Source organism: Bombina bombina, chromosome 1, assembly GCF_027579735.1.
Source record: "Bombina bombina isolate aBomBom1 chromosome 1, aBomBom1.pri, whole genome shotgun sequence".
NCBI lineage: Eukaryota > Metazoa > Chordata > Amphibia > Anura > Bombinatoridae > Bombina > Bombina bombina.
The window spans coordinates 1,224,966,023-1,224,992,978 of NC_069499.1; the positions used below are offsets into that span (position 1 = coordinate 1,224,966,023).

General features: G+C 36.5%; 1 protein-coding gene across 1 annotated transcript in view; it reads right to left on the reverse strand.

Annotated features, from left to right (window-relative positions):
* Positions 1 to 1,937: 1,937 nt before the first annotated feature.
* Positions 1,938 to 26,956, reverse strand: part of OSGIN1 (oxidative stress induced growth inhibitor 1) — a 42,980-nt gene continuing 17,961 nt past the window's right edge. Inside the window, exons 2-6 of the mRNA XM_053700444.1 lie at positions 23,117 to 23,206; positions 21,084 to 21,220; positions 18,894 to 19,085; positions 15,970 to 16,061; positions 1,938 to 5,167 (exon numbers count right to left, since the gene is read on the reverse strand). Of these exons, the coding sequence (XP_053556419.1) occupies positions 4,192 to 5,167; positions 15,970 to 16,061; positions 18,894 to 19,085; positions 21,084 to 21,220; positions 23,117 to 23,177 (1,458 nt within the window). The 5' untranslated portion in view covers positions 23,178 to 23,206 and the 3' untranslated portion in view covers positions 1,938 to 4,191. The remainder of the gene's footprint in view (positions 5,168 to 15,969; positions 16,062 to 18,893; positions 19,086 to 21,083; positions 21,221 to 23,116; positions 23,207 to 26,956) is intronic.

The window sequence follows — 26,956 nt, forward strand, 5'->3', positions numbered from 1 at the left end:
AGCAACAAAAAAGTGAGACTTAAATAATGTGAAAAATAGTGGAACAAGTAAGACGCCCACATTTTTTGGCGCCAAGTATGACGCCCACATTTTTTGGCACCAAGTATGACGCCACATCCTTTGGCGCCAAAAACGATGCCCACATTTTTTGGCGCAAAAAACGTCTGTAACACACATACGCCAAAAAATGACGCAACCACGAACAAACAACCACGAAATGACAAAATTTTGCGCCAAAAAAAGTTTGCGCCAAAAATGACGCAATAAATTGAAGCATTTTCTGCCCCCACGAGCCTAACAGCCCACAGGGAAAAAAGTCAATTGAAAATTTTTAAGGTAAGAAAAATATATATATTCATATGCATTATCCCAAAATAATGAAACTGACAGTCTGAAATAAGGAATACTGATTATCCTGAATCATGGCAAATATAAGTTTAAAACATATATTTAGAACTTTACATATAAAGTGCCCAACAATAGCTTTGAGTGTCATAAATAAAATAAGACTTACTTACCCCAAGACACTCATCTTCATATAGTAGATAGCCAAACCAGTACTGAAATGAGAATCAGTAGAGGTAATGGTATATAAGAGTATATCGGCGATCTGAAAAGGGAGGTAAGAGAAGAAATCTCTACGACCGATAACAGAGAACCTATGAAATAGATCCCCTAGAGGAAGACCATTGTATTCAAATAGGCAATACTCTCTTCACATCCCTCTGACATTCACTGCACTCTGAGAGGAAAACCGGGCTTCAGCCTGCTGTGAAGCGCATATCAACGTAGAATCTAGCACAAACTTACTTCACCACCTCTGCAAGGCGAGTCATCTGCAAGTGCAGACAGAAGTTACAAGTAGCTCTGCGGCAGTTTCATTACAAGGCTCCTGTCTCCATATCGTTGGATCCAGATTCAGAGTCTCTCACTTTGGTTATCCTGGATTGCCTGTTCAGCCAACTGGTTTGCTGTGAATACCAGCCTGCTCCTATAGGCACATTGGAGTGCCTTTTCGTATTGTGAGTACCCTGCACATGTTTTCTATCTGATGTTGGCTGTTTCAGATTCACACATACGGCGCCTCTTTCCTTGTGTTTGATTCACCACCTCCATGGGAGGCAAAGTTTGTAAAACTGAATTGTGGGTGTGGTGAGGGGTGTATTTATAGGCATTTTAAGGTTTGGGAAACTTTGCCCCTCCTGGTAGGAATGTATATCCCATACGTCACTAGCTCATGAACTCTTGCTAATTACATGAAAGAAACACTGATTGGCGCTTACAAATAGTGGATAAAGTTTGGCTATTGAAAAATAGAATGTTATTTTATTTTACAAAACATTAGACTTGGCTGAAATGTTATTCTATAGCAACACAACAGAAATGTCTTGTAATTACAAAGGGGCCTATTTATTATTGTGCGAGCGAACATGATCCGATATTGCGAATCATGTCCGCTGTACATTGATCAATGCCGACAGCATACGCTATTGGCATTTATCATTGCACCAGAAGTTCTGGTGAACTTCTGGTGCAAAACTGCCCACTGCAGATTCGCGGCCAAACGACCGCTAGCAGGGGGTGTCAATCTATCCTATTGCATTCGATCGGGTTTATTTCTAGCGGTTTCTGTCCCCCGCCTCAGAGCAGGTGAACAGGTTATGAAGCAAGGGGCTTTAGCTGCTTCATAACTTCTGTTTCTCCATACGGAGCTTGATAAATATGCCCCAAAGTATCTAACAAGTGAACATAATGCAATGTAATCAGACACCATGAAAAAAAACGTGAATTGTGTTAAAAGTGTCTTATTATGAACTGTAACTGATATGAATTTTAAAGCATGTTTTACCAAACTTTAAGACAATTGCTTGCTATAACATTTTGAGTTGTTGATTCAGCATATACTAAAGTGGATTAAAATAAAATTGAGACAACTGTTAAAAGTATAAAAACTTTATTTAAAATGTCTGAAAAATATAACCACAAACATTAAAAACAAGCAGCTTGAAAGTATAAAAATATTGCACCCGCAGTAACTTGTACAAAAATAGTTTTAAAAAAAAATTTGATTTTCCTTTAAGTAACCAGTTAATATTATTTTCTGTATTTTATTTATATAATTTTATTTTATTTTACTGCTGAATTCAAAAAGGAATTAAAATAATATACAAATATAATTCCAACGTGTTAAAAATAAAGCATATCATTTGTTTCATTGACAAAATACATTATTTACAACAAGAAAATATATATTTTTTTTCTTTACTGGCGAAATACAAGGAGGATTTTAGGGCCTGCCATTTTGATTGTTAACTTTAAATAGAACTATCTACAGATGAAGTGTGATGAAGTGTGATGAAGTTTAACCCCTTAACGACCAGGGCCGTACCCTGTACAACGCTGGTCGTTATGCCCTTAAGGACTAGCGTCTGCTGTCCTTGGCCTCTCTGCCACGATCTCGCTACTTTTTGTATGAGTGTAGCAGTGCAGAAATAGACGGGCAGAGTTACTGATGCAGAAAGCTCTCTCTGCATCGGACATAGGTGGTGCTGATCATTGATGTGTGGGAGGGTTAGGAGGGATGCGGGCGGGCGGCCCATCGCTGGAGGGGGGCGGGAGCGGGTGGGACCGCTACGCATTTCTTTTATTTAGAGAGGCAGTGAGTGGGAAGGAGGGAGTGGGAAGAGGGTGAAGGAGGGAGAGGGGTCTCCTATAGTGGAAAGGGGATAAGAGGGTGGGAAAGCGATCTGGGAGGGGGTAGTTAATGAGGGGGGCTGCTACACTACAGGAAAAATGTTTTTTAAAAAAATAATAATAATTATAGCAAACTGGGTACTGGCAGACAGCTGCCAGTACTTACGATTGCAGCTAATAGGTAGAGGGGGGAGGTTTAGAGAGCTGTTTGGGGGTGGGGTTCAGGGGGATCCTACACTGCAGAAAATAGGGAAAAAAATCATTAAAAAGCCTTATATTTTCATACTGGCATACTTTCTGCCAGTACTTAAGATGGGGGTGACCATTAGGGGGTGGGGGAGGCAAAAGAGCTGTTTGAGAGGGGTCAGGTAGGGATCTGGGGGTGAGAAGTGTCAGGTGGGAGGGTAATCTCTGCACTAAAGCTAAAATGAACCTTACAAGCTACCTGATTTACCCCTTCACTACTGGGAATAATAAACGTGTGGTGCACAGCTGTAATTAGCGGCCTTCCAATTACCAAAAAGCAATGGCAAAGCCATATATGTCTGCTATTTCTGAACAAAGGGGATCCCACAGAAGCATTTACAACCATTTGTGCCATGATTGCACAATCTGTAAATAATTTCAGTGAGAAACCTAAAGTTAGTGAAAAAAATAACATTTTTTTTTAATTTGATTGCATTTGGCGGTGAATATACCAAAATGGGCCTAGATCAATACATTGGGTTGTCTACTAAAACAAATATATGGTTTTGATAGGCACATATAAAAAAGGCTCTATTTCTGTTTAAATGTAGTGATGGCAAAAATGCTCTAGTCTTTTGAGGAAGTTTTAGTCTGAAATACTCGGTCCTTAAAGGGTTAATCAGTAAATCCTACCTTAGCCTTTACGAATGTCAAAAATGGTTGCAGGCAGAGGCATTCAGTTATTTTCTGTCCCTGATATATCAATGTCAAAGTGCAACACATAAAATCTGAATTTGAACCGATCTTTGTGTGTTGCTCTTTCACATTGATATGTCTGGCATTGAATAGTACCAAATGCTGCTGCCTGCAACCATATTAGGCATTCATTTAGTAAACGAATGCCAAATCTGAAGTTTGGCCCATGCTTAGCATTGCCTACCTTTTCCATATTCCTGTGCTTTGGAAAGGTATAATTTTCTTTAAAACAATTATTATGACTGGCTATGTGAACCAAATCCAAAGAATTTTAGACTTCAAGAAATATTAAACAGCATGACCTAGGAGATGGGTCGGAACTGTTATCTAGGTGTATCAGTGGTCACATTTATTACTATAAAAATGTATTGCACTTTATGTTTGTAAACTGTAACAATTACAACTAGAGGTAACGATACAGGTGGACAGGTCAACATAAAACTGAGCTGTAACAATTCTTTTGCATTTGATTTTTGACAGATATAAAACTGTCTGAGGAATGCACTATCGTGTCTGATGGTTTTATGGACGTTGACAGCAATTGCTTTTAGATTATTAAGGAGGCTTTTTCTGACTCTTCATTAGTGAACTTGCTGATGCCAAAGCTCCTCCTTGGACAAACCGCACAAAATAGTCACCAGCCAGAGGACCCACAGCATAGAGACTTTTCTCTTGGACACACTCATAAGAGATTGGATCAATGTCAAGTGGGTTCCTTTTAGGACTGACAGGCTGATCAATATCTAAAGCCAGGTGAGTACCATTGTTTGGGAGAAAGGACAAGTTAGGATTGGAACCAATGAGGATAAGAACCATGGAAACTCCGAACACTTTGTGCTGACCATGTTTGTCTCTGAAAATACACTTCTTGTCCCCATGAAAACTGACAGCATGGTGCTCAGGGAGACTAATGTACCCTTCATAAGGGCCAGTCCCAAAAATTGACTGTTCTTTCATCATCTGATGAACTTTGTGATACTCGGGATACATAACTTGTGGCAGCTGGTTAAAAATAAGAGCTGGGTCATTAACACGTCTCCGGAAGGAGTGAATTACAGGTATATTGTAGTGGTGTGCAAGCAAAACAGCATCAGCAGCAGTCAGTCCTGCTCCTATGATAAGCACTGGATCAGAGTTTGGGTGAACACGATGTGACTTCACCGCCTCCTCTAATGCAGAGATCTGGTGTGATACAAAGGGGAGGTCTTCTCCATGGACCCCTAGCCAAGTTGGACTGTCGAAGGTTCCAGTAGCAAGCACCACATTCTTTGCATATATAGAGAACTTCTGTTTGGACCCGCAGCCATCATCTAAAAACCCATTCACTTGAAAGAGGGTCCTTGCTTGATTAGCTTCCTCCTTACACTCATTATGGCTATGTAATAACGTGTCAAGTTCAGCACTTTCATTTATTTTTACCACTGACATAACACAGCCTGAAACGAAGTTGTCCTGCAGGCCCTTGGATTGCACATAGTGCTGGTAATAATTCAGGATATCGCCTGCAGTGGACCTGTCGTTCCTGAAGTTCCTAGAGGAAATACAATTAATGATATTAGTTTGAAAATTAGATATTTTAACAGGTATTTCATTCTAATATTGAAATCGTGGAAATGAATTTAAAAAACAGTACTCAGAGATCAGAGCTCCATCTTTGTACCAGGAAATAAAAAACAAACAGACTAGAGATATAGGAATGTTTGAGACTGTACAAAGCATAAGTTATTTGCAGCACACGTGTACACTTACATATCATGCTAGTATGTTAAACATTTAATGCATGAACAGTGCCCCAAGCTCCTGCGATAAATCATCTTGATTTTCCCAGTATAGCTGCCAAGTCTCAACTTTCTCTGCCAATATGTCATGTTTTTAACTAGTGCAGTTTTTAAAGGTCTATAGATAAATACATTTATTATTGTAAGTACTCTTAATTACAGTTATATTTTACTATATTAAGTCAGCTCCATAAACTGTGTATAAAACAATTGTATTAGCTTGTGCAGCTCTTTCTCTACAAGTAAATCAATTCATTTATAAAAAAAAAAAAAATATATATATATCCAATATACAGCGTAAGGACTTACGTGGCGAAAATGGAGAAATCTTACTCCATTTTCACCTCGCCACAAAATGCAGCCGTAGTAAGCCTTACGCTGTGTATTGGAGCCCCGTAACTCCCTAAACTACCTGCCAAATAAAACCTAACACCTAACGCATGCGCAATCTCTATCTAACCTGCCAACCGCGATCCCCCACCGCAATATCTAATAAAGTATTTAACCCCTAAACCGCCGCTCCCGGACCTCGCCGCCACCTACATTAAATGTATAACCCCCTAATGTGATCCCCCTACACCGTCGCCACCTACATTACATACCCCCTAATGTGAGCCCCTTATACTGCCGCCATCTACATTACATACCCCCTAATGTGAGCTCCTACCCCGCCGCCAGCTATATTAAATTATTAACTGCTAATCTAATCCCCCTACACCGCCGCCAGCTATATTAAAATTATTAACCCCTAATCTAATCCCCCTACACCGCCACCAGCTATATTAAAATTATTAAACCCTAATTTAATCCCCCTACACCGTCGCCACCTATATTAACTATACAGTATTAACCCTAATTATATTAGGGTTAATATAGTTAATACAGGGAGTGCAGAATTATTAGGCAAATGAGTATTTTGACCACATCATCCTCTTTATACATGTTGTCTTACTCCAAGCTGTATAGGCTCGAAAGCCTACTACCAATTAAGCATATTAGGTGATTTGCATCTCTGTAATGAGAAGGGGTGTGGTCTAATGACATCAACACCCTATATCAGGTGTGCATAATTATTAGGCAACTTCCTTTCCTTTGGCAAAATGGGTCAAAAGAAGGACTTGACAGGCTCAGAAAAGTCGAAAATAGTGAGATATCTTGCAGAGGGATGCAGCACTCTTAAAATTGCAAAGCTTCTGAAGCGTGATCATCGAACAATCAAGCGTTTCATTCAAAATAGTCAACAGGGTCGCAAGAAGCGTGTGGAAAAACCAAGGCTCAAAATAACTGCCCATGAACTGAGAAAAGTCAAGCGTGCAGCTGCCAAGATGCCACTTGCCACCAGTTTGGCCATATTTCAGAGCTGCAAAATCACTGGAGTGCCCAAAAGCACAAGGTGTGCAATACTGGAGTACTGGTTTGGGCTGGTATCATCAAAGATGAGCTTGTGGGGCCTTTTCGTGTTGAGGATGGAGTCAAGCTCAACTCCCAGTCCTACTGCCAGTTTCTGGAAGACACCTTCTTCAAGCAGTGGTACAGGAAGAAGTCTGCATCCTTCAAGAAAAACATGATTTTCATGCAGGACAATGCTCCATCACACGCGGCCAAGTACTCCACAGCGTGGCTGGCAAGAAAGGGTATAAAAGAAGAAAATCTAATGACATGTCCTCCTTGTTCACCTGATCTGAACCCCATTGAGAACCTGTGGTCCATCATCAAATATTTACAAGGAGGGAAAACAGTACTCCTCTCTGAACAGTGTCTGGGAGGCTGTGGTTGCTGCTGCATGCAATGTTTTTGGTGAACAGATCAAAACACTGACAGAATCCATGGATGGCAGGCTTTTGAGTGTCCTTGCAAAGAAAGGTGGCTATATTGGTCACTGATTTGTTTTTGTTTTGTTTTTGAATGTCAGAAATGTATATTTGTGAATGTTGAGATGTTATATTGGTTTCACTGGTAAAAATAAATAAATTGAAATGGGTATATATATATTTTTTTTTAAGTTGCCTAATAATTATGCACAGTAATAGTCACCTGCACACACAGATATCCCCCTAAAATAGCTAAAACTAAAAACAAACTTAAAACTACTTCCAAAACTATTCAGCTTTGATATTAATGAGTTTTTTGGGTTCATTGAGAAAATGGTTGTTGTTCAATAATAAAATTAATCCTCAAAAATACAACTTGCCTAATAATTCTGCACTCCCTGTATATATAATATAATAACTATATTAGGAAATTGCGCCAAAAAACTTGTGAGATGTTTGTGCTGTTAAGCAGGTGAGATTTGCATTACTTGTTTTAGGACTTCCTGTGGGAGGAGCGCGAGACAGACGTGCACGCCAAGACCTCTGTGAGAGAGAGACGGTTATCCATCATACCCCGCCAAATTTGCTCCCATTGCTGGGGGTGAGAGCCCTGCCTGGGGAGGTAAAAAGTAATCTAGGTCTGGAAGACGGATACTACCGAATGAGTGGCTGGTTGGTCCCGGCCAGTGATACACACCACAGCGCTTCGAAGTAGGATACAGACGGCCCTGGTAGCGACAGAAGACCGCCACTAACTACAAACAGCATCAGAAGCTCGGTATCTGCACACAGCACCCGGCACGGATGGGAGGTGTCTCGACTGTAGCCGGGAAGATGGAGTAGCAGAGAGGAGCCTCGGAGCAGCTGCCTGGTACGCTGAAACAGAACGCAAGGCAGAAGCGCAAGTATGGTTTACATTATGTTACTAGCTGAATAAGTTCGGCATATCTGTGAAAAGGCTGCAATATTACATAAGCCTGGAAATACAGTCGGGTAAAGGGTCTGAGACAACTAAGACTTGTGTTGATAATAACTGTATAACCCGAAAAGGGAGCGCTGTGGTGCAGGTGTTAAGGCTGCAATTTTATGTTTTCATCTTTAAAATATCAGAGTTTTGAGGCGAAGAGATCAAAGCACCCTCTGTAAAGGCACTTGATTTGTAGTATCTGAATAGTGTGATATAAGTATTGGCAAAATTCACGGGGACACTTGGGAAGAGAGCTGGTGCTAGGAAAGATTGAATTACCTACTGGACTCAAATATAGGCATCAGGTTAAACCTGGGTGTATAGCAAACGGACAGACAAGGAAAGTTCTGTATGCCAGCTGCAGGGAAAGCATGTGATTATCAGACACTGTTTTTAGAATATCAACTGGTTGAGGCAGAACATTGAAAATCTTTGGCCTGGGATCTGTTTGAATTGCTTTAAAGGAGAAGGAGGAAGAGGAAAAGGAGGAAGGAAAAAAAAAGGGATATAAGACGTGGATCAGAGACTTCTTTCTGGCCTGGCAATATACTACGAAAGTGAATATACAAATGTCCCATTGCAGTGCCTTTTTTAGGTTATTAATTGACAGAGGCAGAAAGGTGACTGATACTGATTGGAGATTTGTTGGATTTTCTGAACTTTAACATGCCCGCTGAGAGATATAAAAGCTGGCCACTTTTTTTTCTTGTTTTTTTTGGTTTTTCTCTTTTGACTTTTTTTTTTTTGTAGTATTTGTTAGCTAATTGAAGTGGAAGGAGTATTAAGTGGCTGTGCACACAGATTGTTGTCATATTTTGTAATTATTCTGAAGTAGGCTCTAGATTACTAGTTAGGAGGTGTGGCAACAGATTAAATCGTGCAAGAAGGTTGCTCATATTATTCTAAGGGTATAGAGGAGCAAAATAAGTAATATATTTTGAATAAATAGTACTGTTGCCATTGTTATAATATATAAAGTGTTAACTTTTTAGAATATGCTGTATATAACCTACTATCTTTAGAAGGTTCGGCTGGGGGTGTACTTGGTAGGATATACAGGCATAGGTCAACGCCAGAGTAATAGTTAAGTATTTTATACAGTATAGCGAACGGCATAAGACAGGAAAGAATATATGTGGCAGTGAGACGGAAGGGTTAAAAATATAGATCTTCACACTTTTTTTTTTTTTTCTTTACACATAGCTGCAGACAGCTACACTATTTTGAAAGCACCTAATCCTGGATGATTTTGGGAATTAAGTGGTGCCAGGTCTGGTTAATATTGGATGACACATAAAGACCACAGTATAGGTAGAGTCACAGATACACTTTTTTTTGTGTGCATATATTAGTATTTTAAGTAGTATCACGCTACCATATTATTTTTGCACCTAATCTCGTCTGATCTCGGAAACTAAGGAGCATCAGGCCTGGTCAGTATTGGATGACACATTAAGACCACAGGGAGAGTCACAACATTATTTTTTAGTACTTTTTTTCACACAAACATATCACACTCACTATCACTTTATGGAAAAATGTATACCTAATCTTAAAACAAGGTCTCCTGCCATGCCCACTAAAAGGGATAAGATATCTAAAATGCCACTAAATACAGGTACAGAGTCCCCCATTGAATATCAGACAACCATGCATGAGAAGCAATTGACTTTAAACCAACTTGCCGACATGATATTACCCCAATTCGAAGCTGTGAAAAGTGAAATTGCTTCCCTATCAACAGAAATTAGATAATTTTCTAGTAGGATATTGGAGGTTGAGGAGAGGGTATCAGATATTGAGGATAGATTAAATGCGAAGGAGGCAAATTGGACAAATTATGAAGACAAAATAAAAATAATGCAACTGAAAATAGATGATCTCGAGGACAGATCACGCAGAAATAATATTCGGATAGTAGGGTTACCTGAAGGGAGGGAATATGAAGATCTGGTACTCTTTGGTGCAAGTACGTTGCCACAAGTTTTAGGAATGCAAATATCAGGAAAAATTCAGGTGGAAAGGGCTCACAGGATAGGCAATATAAAAAAATATCCAGATGGTAGTTCAAGGCCGAGGATGATACTTATTAAATATCTTAACTTTCAGGATAAATTACAGGTAATGAGACATTATAGGAAAATACCAGCACTCATGATCGGCACAAAGCAAATATATATATTTCAGGATTTCTCGACAGAGACATCCTCAAAAAGAAAAACTATGACACCTTTTTGTACCAGTCTAATTAAAGCTGGTATCAGGGTAAATTTGAGATACCCCGCAAAAATTGCAGTATTGAACCCAGAAGGAAATACTATTTTTTTAAATACAGCAGAAGATGCCAAAAAATATTGTCTAAAGAAAGGGATAGAGGTATAACTTTAGAGATGTCAATACTCTTTATTCTGATTTTTAATTTCAAGTAGTTATAAGATGATGTTTTTAAGTGGTCATGATAAAGGGTTATTTTCTTTTTCTTTATGTTACTCAATTATCTTTTATTTCTTTTTTTTTTTTTTGTTTGTCTGTTTGGCAGTCAGATTAAGGCACGACGGAGGGGCAGTGAAAGTACAAGTGCTCTCAAAGTAAGATTTTATAATATTAAAGTATATAGATGTTGAAGTTTGTTTCGTGGAATGTGGGTGGGGTTACATCCCCTATTAAAAGAAAAAATATTTTTAAATTGTTGAAGCGCCATAAGGCTGACATATTGTTCCTGCAGGAATTACATTTAAAAGAGGCAGAAATACCTAAATTAAGGGTCAAGTGGATCTCGGAAGTTTTGGCCACTACCTGCAGTAGTAGGAAGTGTGGAGTGGCAATAATGTTCAATAGGAACCTGGTATATAAGATCATAAAACAGGTGTGTGATCCACAGGGGAGGTTTCTGATTGTACAAGTGGAAATTAATAATAAAGTTTGGACATTATGTAACATATATGGCCCGAATGAAACTAAGATGGAATTTTGGGAAAAAATCAAACATAAATTGTCACCTTATTTAGGGCAAAATATAGTCATGGCCGGCGACTTCAATGCAACTATGTGGCCGGCAATTGATAGGTTTAGATCTAGGGCCAAAAGATGGCATAATAAGGAGGCTAAACTCCTGAGGGAATTTGCTAAAACATTGAAATTAAAAGATATATGGCGTTTACAACACCCAGATAAGCGTGAGTTCTCCTGTGAATCAAAGGCCCATAAAAATTTTTCGCGAATAGACATGTTTTTGATAGATGAGAAATTAATGACATTAGAATTGGAAGCGCAAATAGCAGAGATAACGATATCAGATCACGCGATAATCAGTATTAAGATAGAGGTCGGGAATGAAAAAGATAATAATGCAAATACATTTAGTTTTCCTAAATATATGATACATGATGGGAAATTCTTTAATTTTTTGGTTAATAGCTGGAAGGAATATTATAGGCAGAATATTTCATACAAAGATCAGCCAGAAATATTCTGGGAAGCAGGTAAGGCAGTCTTAAGGGGACAGATAAAAAGCTACATGATACAAAGGAAACGTAAATGCAAGGCTAGAGAGACCCATTTGACAAACCAGCTTAAAAATTCATACACTAGGTACATGAACAATCCTAATCTTACTAACTGGAATAGGTATAAAGCAGCAAAATCAGAGAGAGAAAGTTTCCTAAGGGAAAGCTGGGCAAGGGAGGAGATGAAGATTAGAGCATATTGTGCAGGATATCATGGGATCTCGGCAAAACATTTAGCTAAAATAATTCAGTTTAGGAAAAAAAACAATATGATCTGCACTATTAGAGAAGGTAATAAAATACATACCAAGTCAGCTGAGATACGTGAGGCTTTCTATAAATATTACCAGAGGTTATACGCTGGAGAAGAGATCAATGAGGACAGGAAGAGAGAATTTTGGCAAAAAATTAAAGTACCTAGAATAACTAAAAGCGAGTTAGAGCAGATCAATTTACCGATTACAGAAGAAGAGGTTATAAAAAGGATAGATCATATGAAAACTAATAAAGCCTCAGGTCCAGATGGCTTGCCAGCGGAATTTTATAAGATCATTAAAGAGGAGATTACGGGTACGCTGGTTGAGTTATACAATAGCTATTATGTCCAGGGGAAATCCAACTCATGTTATTTTACAGATTCAGTTATATCCTTAATACACAAGAAAGGCAAAGATCCTGAAGAAATGGGATCATATAGACCGATCTCACTCTTAAATCAGGATTACAAAATATTTATGGCAATTATAGCGGATAGAATTAAGAAAGTAGTCGGAAATCTGATCCACAAAGACCAAACCGGATTCATCCCGGGCAGGAATCCAGTGCGCAACATGCGGAGGGTCCTAATCACATTAGATTACTATTATAACAAATTACAGGACTCAAATAGCAAAGATATATCGGACGTGGCTTTACTCACGTTAGATGCAGAAAAAGCATTCGATTCCATCATATGGGATCATCTATTTAATGCTCTTAGGGAATTTGGTTTTGAGGGGAATGTGACCGCTATAATTAAAAAGATCTATAGCAATCCGAGATCTCAATTATTGGTAAATGGTGATTTATCGCAGCATATAATTTTGCAAAGAGGGACTAGGCAGGGATGTCCATTATCCCCGCTCTTATTTGATATTGCCCTGGAACCACTTGCGATTTTATTAAGACAGGAAGTAGGGGGGATGGAAATCGGGACCCAAAATTTCTTGGTCTCACTATATGCGGACGATCTCATGCTATTTTTACAGAATACCAAGACAAGTATCCCTAAAAGTTTAGCGATGATTAATCATTTCAGCCTTTTTTCGGGGTACAAAATTAATGCGCAAAAGTCGGAGTTATTATGGATTAACAAAACACAGTCTAGTTTACCCGAGTATGGGTTGAGAGAAGTTAAAGTTTTAAACTATTTGGGAATTAAAATAGGGAGTAAGCCTAAAGACTGGTACCATCTTAATTATGCAGAGTTTATTGAGAATATAGAAGGGAAATTAGGTAAATGGAATATTCATTATTTATCGATTTCTGCTAAAATTATGCTGATTAAAACAATTGTTTTCCCAAACTATTATTTTTGATGCAAAATCTACCATTTCAAGATGTTAGAAGGTTTAATTGAGCCTGTTCACGATTTATATGGGGTAAGAAAAGACCCCGAATAGCGGTGGAAAAACTCACGCAGAATAAAAACTTTGGTGGCTTGGCTTTACCAAATATTGTTAAGTATAATATCGCGGCAATAGTTAAATTTGGTATAGACTGGCTTACAGAAGCGAATTATGTGACATATTATGATTTAGAATTAGAAATGGTGAAGCCTTTTGATCTGAAAGCAATTCTACATAATCAGTACAAAAGATTGCCGAGTAATGTCTGCTCCTTATTAACTTTTCTGAATGTAGTGCGGGCGTGGCAAGTTTATTGTGGCCTTTTAGGTCAAGAATTTTGTTTAACCACATTTTTGCCGATTATCGGTATTCCAGATTTCTTGCCCGGGATGAACAATAGGGTCTTTAGAGAGTGGAAAACAAAAGGGATAATATATTTTGCACAATTAGTAGAGCCAGATGGACAAGTGATTCAGGTATACGAGACACTAGCCAACAAATATCATCTATCGGCGAAAAACTTTTTTGCGTATTTACAGGCTAGAAGTTATTTAACACAGTTGTTACAAACCCAGAGGATGGTTTCGGATCCGGGAATTGATGCTGGAGTGAAATTATATATGGCGGGCAAAAGGGCTATATCTTACTGGTACGGGTTGTTACAAAATTGCTCAGGGAGAGAACATTTGAATAAAATAAAAGAGGGACTGAAGAGACATCATAATTTGCTCCAGGTTGAGGAAATAGAAAAGAGCGTAAAGTTAGCAGATAGGGCAACGGTATTAGTAAGCTGGAAGGAATCCCAGATCAAATTAATGAATAATTACTATTTAACACCGATGAGGATTAGGAAATGGGCACAGGTGGGGCATAAAGGGAACTGCTTTAAATGTAATAGAGAGGCGGCAGATTTGTGTCATTGTCTATGGGAATGCCCAAAAATCAGGCAATTTTGGAATAAAATTCAGTACTGGGTTAATAAATATTTGCAAGAGAAATGTGTTTTACAGTGGAGGCACATACTCTTATTGAAAGACGATGATGGTGCAAAGGCAGATAGACAATTATTAAATATGGTTATTCTAGCGGCTAGATTTTTAATTTTTCAGAAGTGGAGATTGCCGGAAGCCCCAAGCTTAGCAGAGTTTACGAATAACATAAAAATGCAAATGTGCATAGAAAGACAACATTTAGTATGGGCCTCAGAAAAAGAATTCAGAATGTTTATTAATAAATGGAAGAGAGTAATCTTATCTTGGCAGAGGTCGGAACAGACCCGATTTATGGCTCCATTAAAAAACAAGATCTTTTTGATTACAATGGTGGCTGAGGAGGGGGCTCCCTCCCACTGGATGTAAGTCTTTTCTAGATATTAGGTCGACCTAATCTGGCTGCCAGCAGTAGGTGTGTGTGGGTTTTTTTTTTTTTGGTTTTTTTTTGTTTTGTTTGGCATTTATGGATACAGTTTGGTGGGTACAGCTCACAATAAGATGAAGATAATCTTGTTAGAATAATATTTCATTTATCGTTTGATATTAAAGAGAAGGCAGATTATAATTATGAGTAAAATATGAGGATCTGAGGCCTAAGGAGGTTTTGCTACTGTTTATTTTGCAAATATGACTATATATGCATATCAGTTGGAGCTGCGACTCCAATGCATATGATCACAATATGAGAAGCTGTGTCTTCGATGAATGGGTTGTTTGATATATTTCTTTTTTCTGTTCTACAACATGTTGTGTATGGAATAAATGAATAAAAACTGGTTTAAAAAAAAAAAAAAAAAACTATATTAACCCTCATTATATTAGGGTTAATAGAGTTAATATCGTTATTATATTATATATATATTAAGTATAATAACCCTACCTAACTAACACCCCTAACTAAATTCTTATTAAAATAAATCTAATTAATATTATTAATTAAAATATTCCTATTTAAATCTAAATACTTAACTATAAAATAAACCCTAAGATAGCTACAATGTAATTAATAATTACATTGTAGCTATTTTAGGATTTATATTTATTTTACAGGTAACTTGGTATTTATTTTAACTAAGTACAATAGCTATTAAATAGTTAATAACTATTTAATAGCTACCTTGTTAAAATAATTACCAATTTACCTGTAAAATAAATCCTAACCTAAGTTACAAATACACCTACACTATCAATAAATTAAATAAACTACAAATTTGATCCCTTTTGAATATTTGGCCACCTCGCAGCACTTTTAATCATCGGGACCCAAGTGTTTTTAGATTGTCTTTTTATTATGCATTTGTTGCTTATGCAAAACTAATGTATTTAATGGACCTTTAATATACACTTGTATGAATGCAAACTACAAGGAACAAAACAGTTATACTGCAAGGCATGGATGTGTGAATCGCTATTGCTGCAAACAAGTTAAAATTAAAGTCTAAGAGGATTGGCAAACAAAAATGGACAGGCAGCGCATATTAACTTTTCTTAGTTATGTTTTGCAAATTTTAAAACTCAATATTTTCAATGAATCATACAAAATTTGAAAGTGCCATGCCCCTATATTTCTACGGACAATCTTAGAAAAAGTGATTCTGTATATAAGATGTTTACAGAAAAGAACTGTTCATTATCATATTACAAAAGCAACTTAAGTTTATACAGTTCTTACCTTCTCTTCATTCTCATCCAGTCCTTGAAGTTAAGATCAGGGAGCCCCATCCATTCGCCTCGGCTAAGAGTGATCATAGAGCCCTCAATGGCCTAAAAATGCAAACAGATTTATTATCAGTATCACCCTCTGCACATTCTAGTTACTGTTTTACTGCCTGACTTTCTGACAACGAGGTCAAACACTCTAAAAGAGAGGCAACGCCTTATAACAAAAAACTCTAGGGTCAGTGAGTGCATTCAGAAAAGCCTTGACCAAAATAGAAAGTATCAGTAGTACACACGAGCAGGAAAATAAAACAGCTTGACTAGCTCTACAGTTTGTAGTATCGGAAAATGATGTTTTGTGCTTAAAGAGACATTATAGTACACAAATTGCATGTTCTAATACAATGTTAGTGCTATCAGCACTGCAACTCTATGTGTTTAACTTTCGCAAAGGTGTTAATTACATAGTTAATGTATTGGACGGGAGCTTTAACAGATAGAGATGAAGCACTAAAAGTAGAATTAGAGCATGCAATTTTTTAAATTTGTAGAACCAGTCTTTGGATTAACTGGATTAGAGTCCTGAATTTTTTATAAAATAATAATTAATCTGTTCTCAATGTTAACATATTTTAAGTTGTCTGGATTAACAAATATTTTAGGCATGTTTTATGCTAAGTGTTGAATGAAGTACTGTCCCTTTAAATCAATTACATGCAAAGGAATCTTCAAACAAATAAAAGAAACACATTTCCATAGCCTAAAAGTGTATCAGTGAAAGGTAAGGACACTTAATATACACAGGGTACTCACACTTAATAGAGACACTATGGGGTATATTATCCAATGTGCGAGCTGACATGATATAAAGTAGCGTATCATGTCCGCTGCACATCGCGGCACATCGATAAATGCCAACAGCATACGCTGTCAGCATTTATCATTGCACCAGCAGTTCTTGTGAACTGCTGGTGCAATGCCGCCCCCTGCAGATTTGCGGCCAATCGGCTGCTAGCAGGGGGTGTCAATCAACCCGATCGTATTTGATCGGGTTGATTTCTGTTTGCCGCCTCAGAGCAGGCGGACAAGTTATGAAGCAGTGGTCTTTAGACCGCTGCTTCATAACTTCTTAACGACTTCATACGGAGCTTGATAAATATGCCCCTATAGCTCTAGGTATTATGCACAGATCTCTTCTTAAAATGTATTCTTAACTAAAACTTATAACTTTGTTCTTTATGAGGAATCCTCTGCTGTTTGGAGTGTATTCCAGGATGTGGTTAACTTAAAGGTACGGCACTTCATTCAACACTTATGGCTAGATTACATAGGGCTAGATATAAGAATATTGTGGGCAAGTTAATTTGCGCTCAAAGTAAAAGTGAACATGAGAGTGCAATCGCATTTTACTCTTGTTGGGTTAGTGCAACTGCAAACACAACATAAATAAATTTAACATTTCAGTTACACTCATATAAACACTATCTAATAACAAATATTCACATAAATATATAATTAAAAGATAGAAGGGTTAAAATGTACATGGTATATGGCCATGTATTTGACTGCAAAGTGCTATTAAATAGATATGTCTAAATAATAATTCCATAATAATATTTAATGTGTTTTACTGTGCATTCAATTTAAAAATTTCACATTCCAATGTTCTTCACTTCCAGGAATATGTTATTTTTATTGTAAAAACATATTTGTATATATATATATATACACACACACACATACATATATATATATATATATATATATATATATATATACATATACATATACATATATATATATATATATATATATATATATATATATATATACACATACACACACACATATACATGTATATCTATTCCTATAGATATATAGGTAAAGATATACAGTATACAGTATTTCACATTAACAGTATCAGATATATATATAGAAATATATATTTAATAATAAAAATTTAAAAAAAAACATATTCATAACACACTTTAGATTTTGCGCTTTAGGTCCAGCACAGTGTTTAATTAGCACACATGAAAACATAGTTATTCTAAGGCTCCTTATTGAAATATTAAATATAAAATATTAAAAAATGTTAATAATAATTATTACAAATTGTTATAGATAGTGTAAAAATTCTAAATAATCCATACCAAAAAGCTTACTTCCAGCGAAGTTTACACTAGATCTGGAGTGCTAAATAGTGCGCCACTTGTAATCTAGCATTGTATGTTTTATTTGTTTCTGTTAACTCCTTTTTTGTGACACTATTTTTAGTTTTATTTTAGGCATTTTTGCTTTCAGTTGTTTTGATAAATGATGCCTACCATTAATAAGATGCCGACCTTTATCTATGATAAAGAAATATTTGGAAAACAATGTATATGCAAATTTCTGTAATATGAGTTAAATCATCTTATTTGTGATAGTGTGTATAGAAGATAATGTACCATGTGTTGTTTTTTCCTAATTGCACTTCATACAACCTTATCTCCTGCTGTTATAAAATAATTTAAAGTACTAAGATATTAGAGTTCATGGTCAGGTTACATACATTTTTAATATGACAGGATAAGAACATTACAACATTAGGTAATATTATGAAACTTTGCTGATAATCTTATAGGTAATGATTAGGTCCCGTGTCTAGAGAGGCTCGGTGAGATTCTAGATGTAACACATAATCCTAACAGAAACTATAGGTAAAAAACACAGCTGGTGCGATGAGATTGGCTATTATTATTATTATCGGTTATTTGTAGAGCGCCAACAGATTCCGCAGCGCTATTATTACCTATACTCAATCAATAGCAGTATTTACAATTTTATTGGTAGTGTCTGTTTAGATTTGCTTGTTCAGTTTTTGCAATCTAAGGTACAGTATATGCAAATCTCTCTTTTTTTTTTTCTTCAAAGTAATTAAAAAGGTCCACTCACATTCCATGCTCCCCCGGGAGGGCCTCTTCCAAGCACCAGATGTGGAATTGCTCTTTCTGGCTCCAATTTCCAGCTCAGAACTGAATCAACATCTCCAATAAAGTCTGTGTCTGGCCTGAGGAGTGAGTCAAAAAGAAGAGCAACTGGACTGTGTGAGCGGCCCTCTAAACCTTCTGACAGATACTCCAAGTCCTGAGTAAACAAAGTGCACCATCAAATATTGTTTCATATAAACAAAAAAGGATATACACACATACATTCTTTACTAGAAAGATAGACAGACAGATATATAGACATAGATAGGTTGACAGACAGACATAGATGGATGACTGATAGACAGATGACATAGATAGATATCTAGATAGATAGATATATGATATATAGATAGGTTGACATACAAATTGATAGACAGGCAAATATACATAGATAGATGATAGATAGATAGATAGATAGATAGATAGATAGATAGATAGATAGATAGATAGATAGATAGATAGATAGATAGGATAGATGATAGATAGATAGATATGTAAATAGGTAGACAGACATAGATAGAAAGACAGATAGACAGAAATACAGACAAATAGATAGATAGATGTTTGACATCACTGAATATTTGTAGGTTTTCCACAAGTTTTTAGAGATATCTCTCAGCATAGTTAAAACAACACATAACATTACCGTCGAAGTGACAGTATTGGAATTTTTATGCGGTGCAAATATATCTAAGTCACAAGAACAAGTTAACTTCCATTCAGGCCTAGAGGACTGATCACATATAAAAATTGCTGAAATGCCATGGCAGAGAGCATCATTGTCACAGGGTTTACTGTGGCAGTGAAACCTCACAGATTATCTGGTGACCTTGACAATGTAACACCCATAAGTGAAGTTTACTTGAACAGCCTTTCAGTGAGTGTTACATCTGTTCAGCCTTCAGAAAGTGAATTCCTGAAATATTTTATCCTGGGATGACATGCTCAAATCATTGAGGCAGATAATGGATTAATTGCAGGGACATGATGCCCAGTGAATCTTCATTTTATCTCTGTAGGGCAGTGATTATTGATCGCGTGAATGAATGTACAAAACTAGGTCACCATCTTATTTTATTTGCTTACAATAATAGGCAGAGGCACTGGCTTGGTTTTATTTAACCTATTTGATGCCATAGGGGATGGGTTAAGAATTATGGCTAATTAGGTTTATTCTAGAAAATATTATTTTACAATTGAAGAATGGGTCATTACAACTGAGGATGGGGTTATTGTACAAAACAAAGTACACACAGTTTGACTAGAACTGGATGGTTATTAAATGATTCTTTCAGTCAGTATTGTGTAATGCATAGATTATATGATATCTTATGTACAATATGACTTACGGTTACAGTGACCTAAATTTGTATAATAAATGTGACAATGATCCAGTTAGATGAAGCCAGAGTATATTTTTGCTAACCCAACCTTGGATCTTTTTAATAGGGGTATATTTTAGATGGCATGTGAGTTTCTGTGATCAAAAACTAGTTCTGTGTTACCAGATATTTGTTCTTTGTGACCCAAGGGTGACTCGGTATCATCAAACTATGGTTCTTTGTTATTTATTATAACTGACCAGAGGACTCTCTGTGATATGATATGGCAGATAACTATAAGTAGCATTAGCTTTTTGCTTATGAAATATTGATCCACATATCTTAACTGCTCCTTTTTAACAGTTGTCTGATCTTTTATTTATAAATACTTATTATTAAAGACATTCTAAAGAAAAAAAATGAAATCTCTGATTCAGTAAAGTAATTCATTTTAACACTACTGTCCCTTGTTAACTATGCATAAAAGCCCCACAGAGGGATTAAACACATAACTAAAGTCACACTTGCGCCCGCAACACATTGCAACACCTGATCAGGATGTGGTGATTGGTGGCTACTTGCGTATGCGGCTCCTAATTGACTCACCAGCTTTGCCCTGTTTAGGAGCTGCAATGTTTTGCGGCTTGAAGTGGTACTTTAACTTTGTATTTAACACCAGTAAACAAGGGGACACTAGAGTTAAAATAAAATTAACTAATGGATTAGATCATTGCATTTTCCATTAGAAGTTCCTTTAACATTTGTAAATACATATTATGGTATCTGCAAATTTCTTTTTTTGGCAAAATGTTTCATCTGTGTTGAGCACAAACCTGCTGTGTTACAGGAACATTTGGGTATTCCTCAAGCTTTCTCTGTAATATGGGGTTTGGATGTACAGATCCTTCTTTTACATATGGAGTGTACCCAGACAACAGATAAGACAGACAGATTCCTGATGGTCCATTACCTGAGTATAGAGAAAATAGTATAACTTATAAAAAGGCTGTGTGAAGAGAATCTCACTTACTGATGTGAAGCCAGCCTCATGCTATGCCTTACTCATTGGCACAGTCACACTTGTTAGACATCAGAGAGAGGCTTTAATAAAGTTAGCTTCCTTGATTAGTTGAATCAACTGGAGAAAAATTTTACTCAGAGAGAAGTCCCATCCATTGTAAGGCGTTTTCATTTATTGGATAGTAGTCACATTCATTTTAGTTTAATGTTACTTATTTTAACAAGGTCTCAAACTTGCAAACTATGTTACAGAATTCTTTTTTTAATATAACCATATTCTTAATTATATCAGATCATTATCTTTCAAACATTAACACAAGAACATTCTCTCTACTCTATTATTCTGCAAAAATGTTTCTGCCATCGTTTATCCACCTCTAATAACTAAATCAGATGGTTTTTCAATATTGATTGAAGTGGATTGTTTGTTGAGTGATTATTGTAAAGAATCAATACAGCTTCACAGGGTAAAGATTTACACTGGTATTTATTGACTGGCATTCTGGCATGCTCACCACATGCTGTGCTCTGTTGCTCCTGCAGAGCTTATGCAATGATGATTTGCTTACATTGTGCAATGTTATGTTAGTGCATCTGTGGTACCATGTGCCAGTGAATTATCTCATCACAAAACCAGTTCAGGCCTCCTCTCCCTCCCTCCCTCCCTCCCTTAAGTTAGCTCACTCTCAGATAGTGACAAGCTTTTGTGTGACATCTTAGTATGAGGCACATTGCAGGGTACAGGGAACTGATGTAGGGCTAGATTACAAGTGGTGTGCTATTTATCGCTCACACAGTAAGTATTTTACTTGCATGGGGTAGTGCACGTATTTTAAGTTGAAAGTAAAATGTTATCGCACGAGTGCTAGCCCAATGAGCACAAAAAGCCAAACTTCGAATATCGCGAATGCGTTAATGTATTCCCCCATAGTCAATGGAGCACAAAAAGTGGGGAAAAACAAACAACTATTTCACATTCCAATGTTTTCCACATAGCAAAATGAGTTCTATTTATTCTTAAATATATATATATATATATATATATATATATATATATATATATATATATATATGTATGTAACATTTTGTTTGGTAAAATATCTATCTATCTATCTATCTATCTATCTATCTATCTATAGGTATAGATATAAACAGATATAGATAGGAATATATATTTAAAAATACATAGAACATATTCCCCCTATGTGAAATAATTACAGTAAACACATAGTTAAATTATTAAATATGAATATTGCATAAATATGATTTTTCACTACTTGACTATAAAGGGCTCCAAAGCACTATATATATATATGTGTGTGTGTGTGTGTGTGTACATATATGTGTGTGTACACATGTATACATATACAGACACACACACACACATATATATATATATATATATATATATATGTGTGTGTGTGTCTATATATGTATACATATGTACTCACACATATATGTACACACACACATATATAAAAAAATATATTTAGACATGTATATGTATGTATCTCTATGTTAAAGCCCTTTGCTTGCCTTTTTTTATCAGACAGTGTTAATATGAGTGTAACTGTACTATGAAATATATTTTTTATGTGTTTTCTGCAATTTTTTGACTCGCATAACAGTTAACCAGAGCTCTGAAGTTGCACTATTCAGAAGTTCGCTAGATTCAATTGCAGTCAAGCTAACAAGTTTACTTTCAACTTGTAATATGTGTTCTATTTCTGAAGCACACAAAGCAGTTAGAGCTCCTATTGTAATCTAGCCCGTAATGTGCATTTAGGAAATAATGAGCAATGCTATGGGAAACCTACAGTACATAAAAGCATAAAAAATACTTTACCTATTATAACCACGGGGACCGGAGTTCGTTCACTTTTAGAATTTTTAAATATCTCAGTCATCTTGTCTACTAATCTGCAAATCAGACGTTCTGTAATGACAAAAATATATAAAGGATTTATAAATTAAAGAAAACTGTGTAAAAACCCAAGTATTCTTACAGTATAAATGTATTTAGTTAATGTCAGATACAACAACAACATTTATGGAGGTAGGTAACTAATTGAAGGGACGTTTTAATTTAATAATAATCCTAGATAACCATGTGCTTAACTCCCACAAAGGGTTAAAACACGTAAACACATAGACAAGCCCCACCTAGGAGCCGCATTGTGTAGCCAGTGAGGAGTGAGGAGAGTAATTTCACATAGCCACCAATCACTGGTTGTGCTGTGATCAGGAGTTACAATGCTTGCGCGGCTCCAAAGCAGAATTTTATCTTTGTCTTTCAACCTATTTTCTTGGGTTAAACGGTTATCTAGGGTCAGTAATGCATATTCTAATGAATAAGAACATGTTAAATTTTACATTAAATTGCCGTTTAATGTACAATTAATTCTGTTTACCTTATAACAACACATGGTCATTTGATGGATAGATATGGTCAGCGCCACCATTAGCATTTGTGAGGCCCCAGGCAAGACAGATTTGTAGGGCCCGCTCGGTTGAGCACCCTTATTTCCCCCCCCCAATGCCCTGTTTTCTGTATGGCCCACCCCTGTCCTAACATTCAGTGTTACCTATATAAACAATAGCACTTTATATTACAGCTCCTGATATCATAAACACTTCTTCATAAATTAAATACAGGATGTATATTGCACCTTCTCATACATCCACCCCTGACATTGTGGGGCCACCCTAAAGGAGGGGCCCTGGTTGGTTGCCCCTCATGCCCTGCCCTAAGGATCTTAATTGCCCTTACTGGTAGTCAAAGGGTTAAAATGAATTACATTATAAATAAAACATCTCCCTTTTGTTGCAGACTGTTTGCATATCTCCCAACACTCCCAATTTTCGGGGACAATCTTGCTATCCCGGTGAAGGTTCTGCCTGTCCCGCATTGCCCCTGGTGCACTGCACTGTAGAATTAAAAACAAAAAACGTCCTATTGTCTACTGCTTACAGCCCTTATATCACCGTGATCACGTGACATTTCCACACAGTAACATTCCTGCAGTTTGCACTTGATCCCAGGTGTGCATGCGGCGGGCTCTGGAACTAGTGTCTCAGTCTCCACTGAAAGCTCACTTGGGTGCTTAATGCAAAGACAGTTTTTCTGTTCTGGTATTGTGGTAACGATGTGGCTCACTCAGAGGATAAATTATTTTTTGCCACCCGATTCGTCCACGATGCTTAGGTTCTTCTGACTTAGCAGAGTGTTTACCCCAGCTAGCTAACTTACTACTAGTGCTGAGGCAGCATCAAGGAAAACAATGATTTTAGCACAGCCGGTGCCGAGGAGGGTCCGTGCTGGCATGAGATTGACATTCACACAGTGACAAGAACAGTAGTACAGTAGTACTAGTGGTCAACCCATTTTGAGAAGGGCTTATATTTTAGCACAAACGGTACCCCAGCACTGGTTAGGGAACATTACAGAGCCAGAGATACAAGTTAATGGCAGGGTACAGTGAGGAGTAAAAACACAACACCTAATGTGATAACACTTTGTGAGTTTGTTGTGCATGCCTTTCTATTTAACTTTTACTCAAGCATGGTTGAAACCATGTTGCATGCTGCTTTATTTATAGGGTGACCATATTGCCGCTTTAAAAAGGGACACATGAAAAATACTTATGTCAGGACTGTTTTCAGGGCTGTTTAAAGATATGTTTTGTATAAAAACCCTGACATATATATTTTTTATATGTATCCCTTTTTAAAGCGGCAATATGGTCATCCTATTTATTTACCATCTATTATCAGAGCTGAACTGGGAATAAAAAGCAGCCCTGGAAAATTTGGAGACCAGCTATATTTTCCATTCACTCAGTATAATGTGCAGACCCCATTTTTCTCAAAGGGTATTACTATGATACTCCTTCCCTCAATATTTTGTTTCAGAATTAGATTATATAAGTTTGTTTTAAAAAAAAGTTCCAGATTGTTGTCATATGTACTCTAAAGCCCAATTGCATTATTTAATCACCCCTTTACATTGTAGTTTTCCAGCCCCAGCTGCTGCAGCCCACTGGGAAATCTCCTTGTACCCTGGTAGGCCAATCCGGCCTTGGCTATTAAGTGCATCTGTCATAAGAAATATAACCTATATTTATATACTCCACATTATTAACTTAAAGGGACACTGAACCCAATTTTTTTTTCTTTCATGATTCAGAAAGAGCATGCAATTTTAAGCAACTTTCTAATTTACTCCTATTATCAATTTTTCTTCATTCTCTTGCTATCTTTATTTATATATTTGTACATTTAGAAGCCGCCCCATTTTTGGTTCACAACCTACAATGTGCTTTCTGATTGGTGGCTAAATGAAATCCACCATTAAACAAGTGCTGTCCATGGTTCTAAACCAAACATTGGATGGTTCCTTATCTTAGATACCTTTTTTAAATAAAGATAGCAAGAGAACAAAGAAAAATTGATAATATAAGTAAAATTAGAAAGTTGCTTAAAATTGCATGCTCTATCTGAATCATGAAAGAAAAAAAATTGGGTTTAGTATCCCTTTAAGCCCATAACTTGGTACAGAGCTTATATTTACCTCTATTCTGGGCTATCTGGACTTACGTTTGAACATAGTGGTTTGCAATAAACTCTGTTTTGGAGCTAGGTTTGTATTTTTGATAGATTATATTGATGCCTAGTGTCTTAGGTCTGATATAGAGGGTGTATATATTTTCTTGATGTGCATTACCTACTTATAATTACCATTGTGCTTAATACATTTATAATTTACTTTGAAAAGTGATTAATTCCTTGTATTTTTTGAGAGATTTTTGTTGTATGTTATAATCTCTCTCTCTCTTGGATTTTGTTCTTATACTTCATTCAATTATTTTGGTTCACCCTGAGGCATAAAGTAGTGAAGAAATAAATAATAATAATTATTAATAATTTATTATATATATATATATATATATATATATATATATATATATATATATATATATGTGTGTGTGTGTGTGTGTGTGTGTATATATGTGCACACACTCTCCAAAGGGTGTACCCCTTTGGAATTTTTAAATGTTAGGAGGTTTGCTGTCTAATGCTCAAATATGAGCAGTAAATTAATCTTTTTATTTCACAATATGGTTACTGTAATGAGGCTGAAGGGGTAAAACTGTGATGTGCCCTGACCTGTCTTTACACTGCTTTTAGAGGAGTTGGCTGCTTAGTGAAGTACAGTTGGCACCTAGTGAAAGGAATCTGTACCCACAACATGGGTGTGATCTGATCTCTCTGCATTCAGAATTTCCATCTGCAATTTTACATACACTTCACCATAATGACAACCTTCATGCAATTACATGCACAATCCATTAATACAGAAGCTCACTACTACCTAATATAACCCACTACCTTTAAAACAATTCAACAAAGAAACACCTAGCTAAAACATGCATTTAACCTTAGCATAGTCGTATGTATATTTGATTCTTTGTGTTACTGTAGCTGCCCCGACCACATGGGCTAAAAAGCTTGTTCACATATCTGCTTTTTTTTGTAAAGTAATGTTTGCCAATTGTACTACTGTTACTCTCCATATTACAGAATTTTTATACAACCAAATATTCTATTAATATCGCCAGACGTGTTTCTGCAAAATTTGCAGTTATATGCTGAAACAATAAAGGAGAGATGCACTGCTGGGAACGGA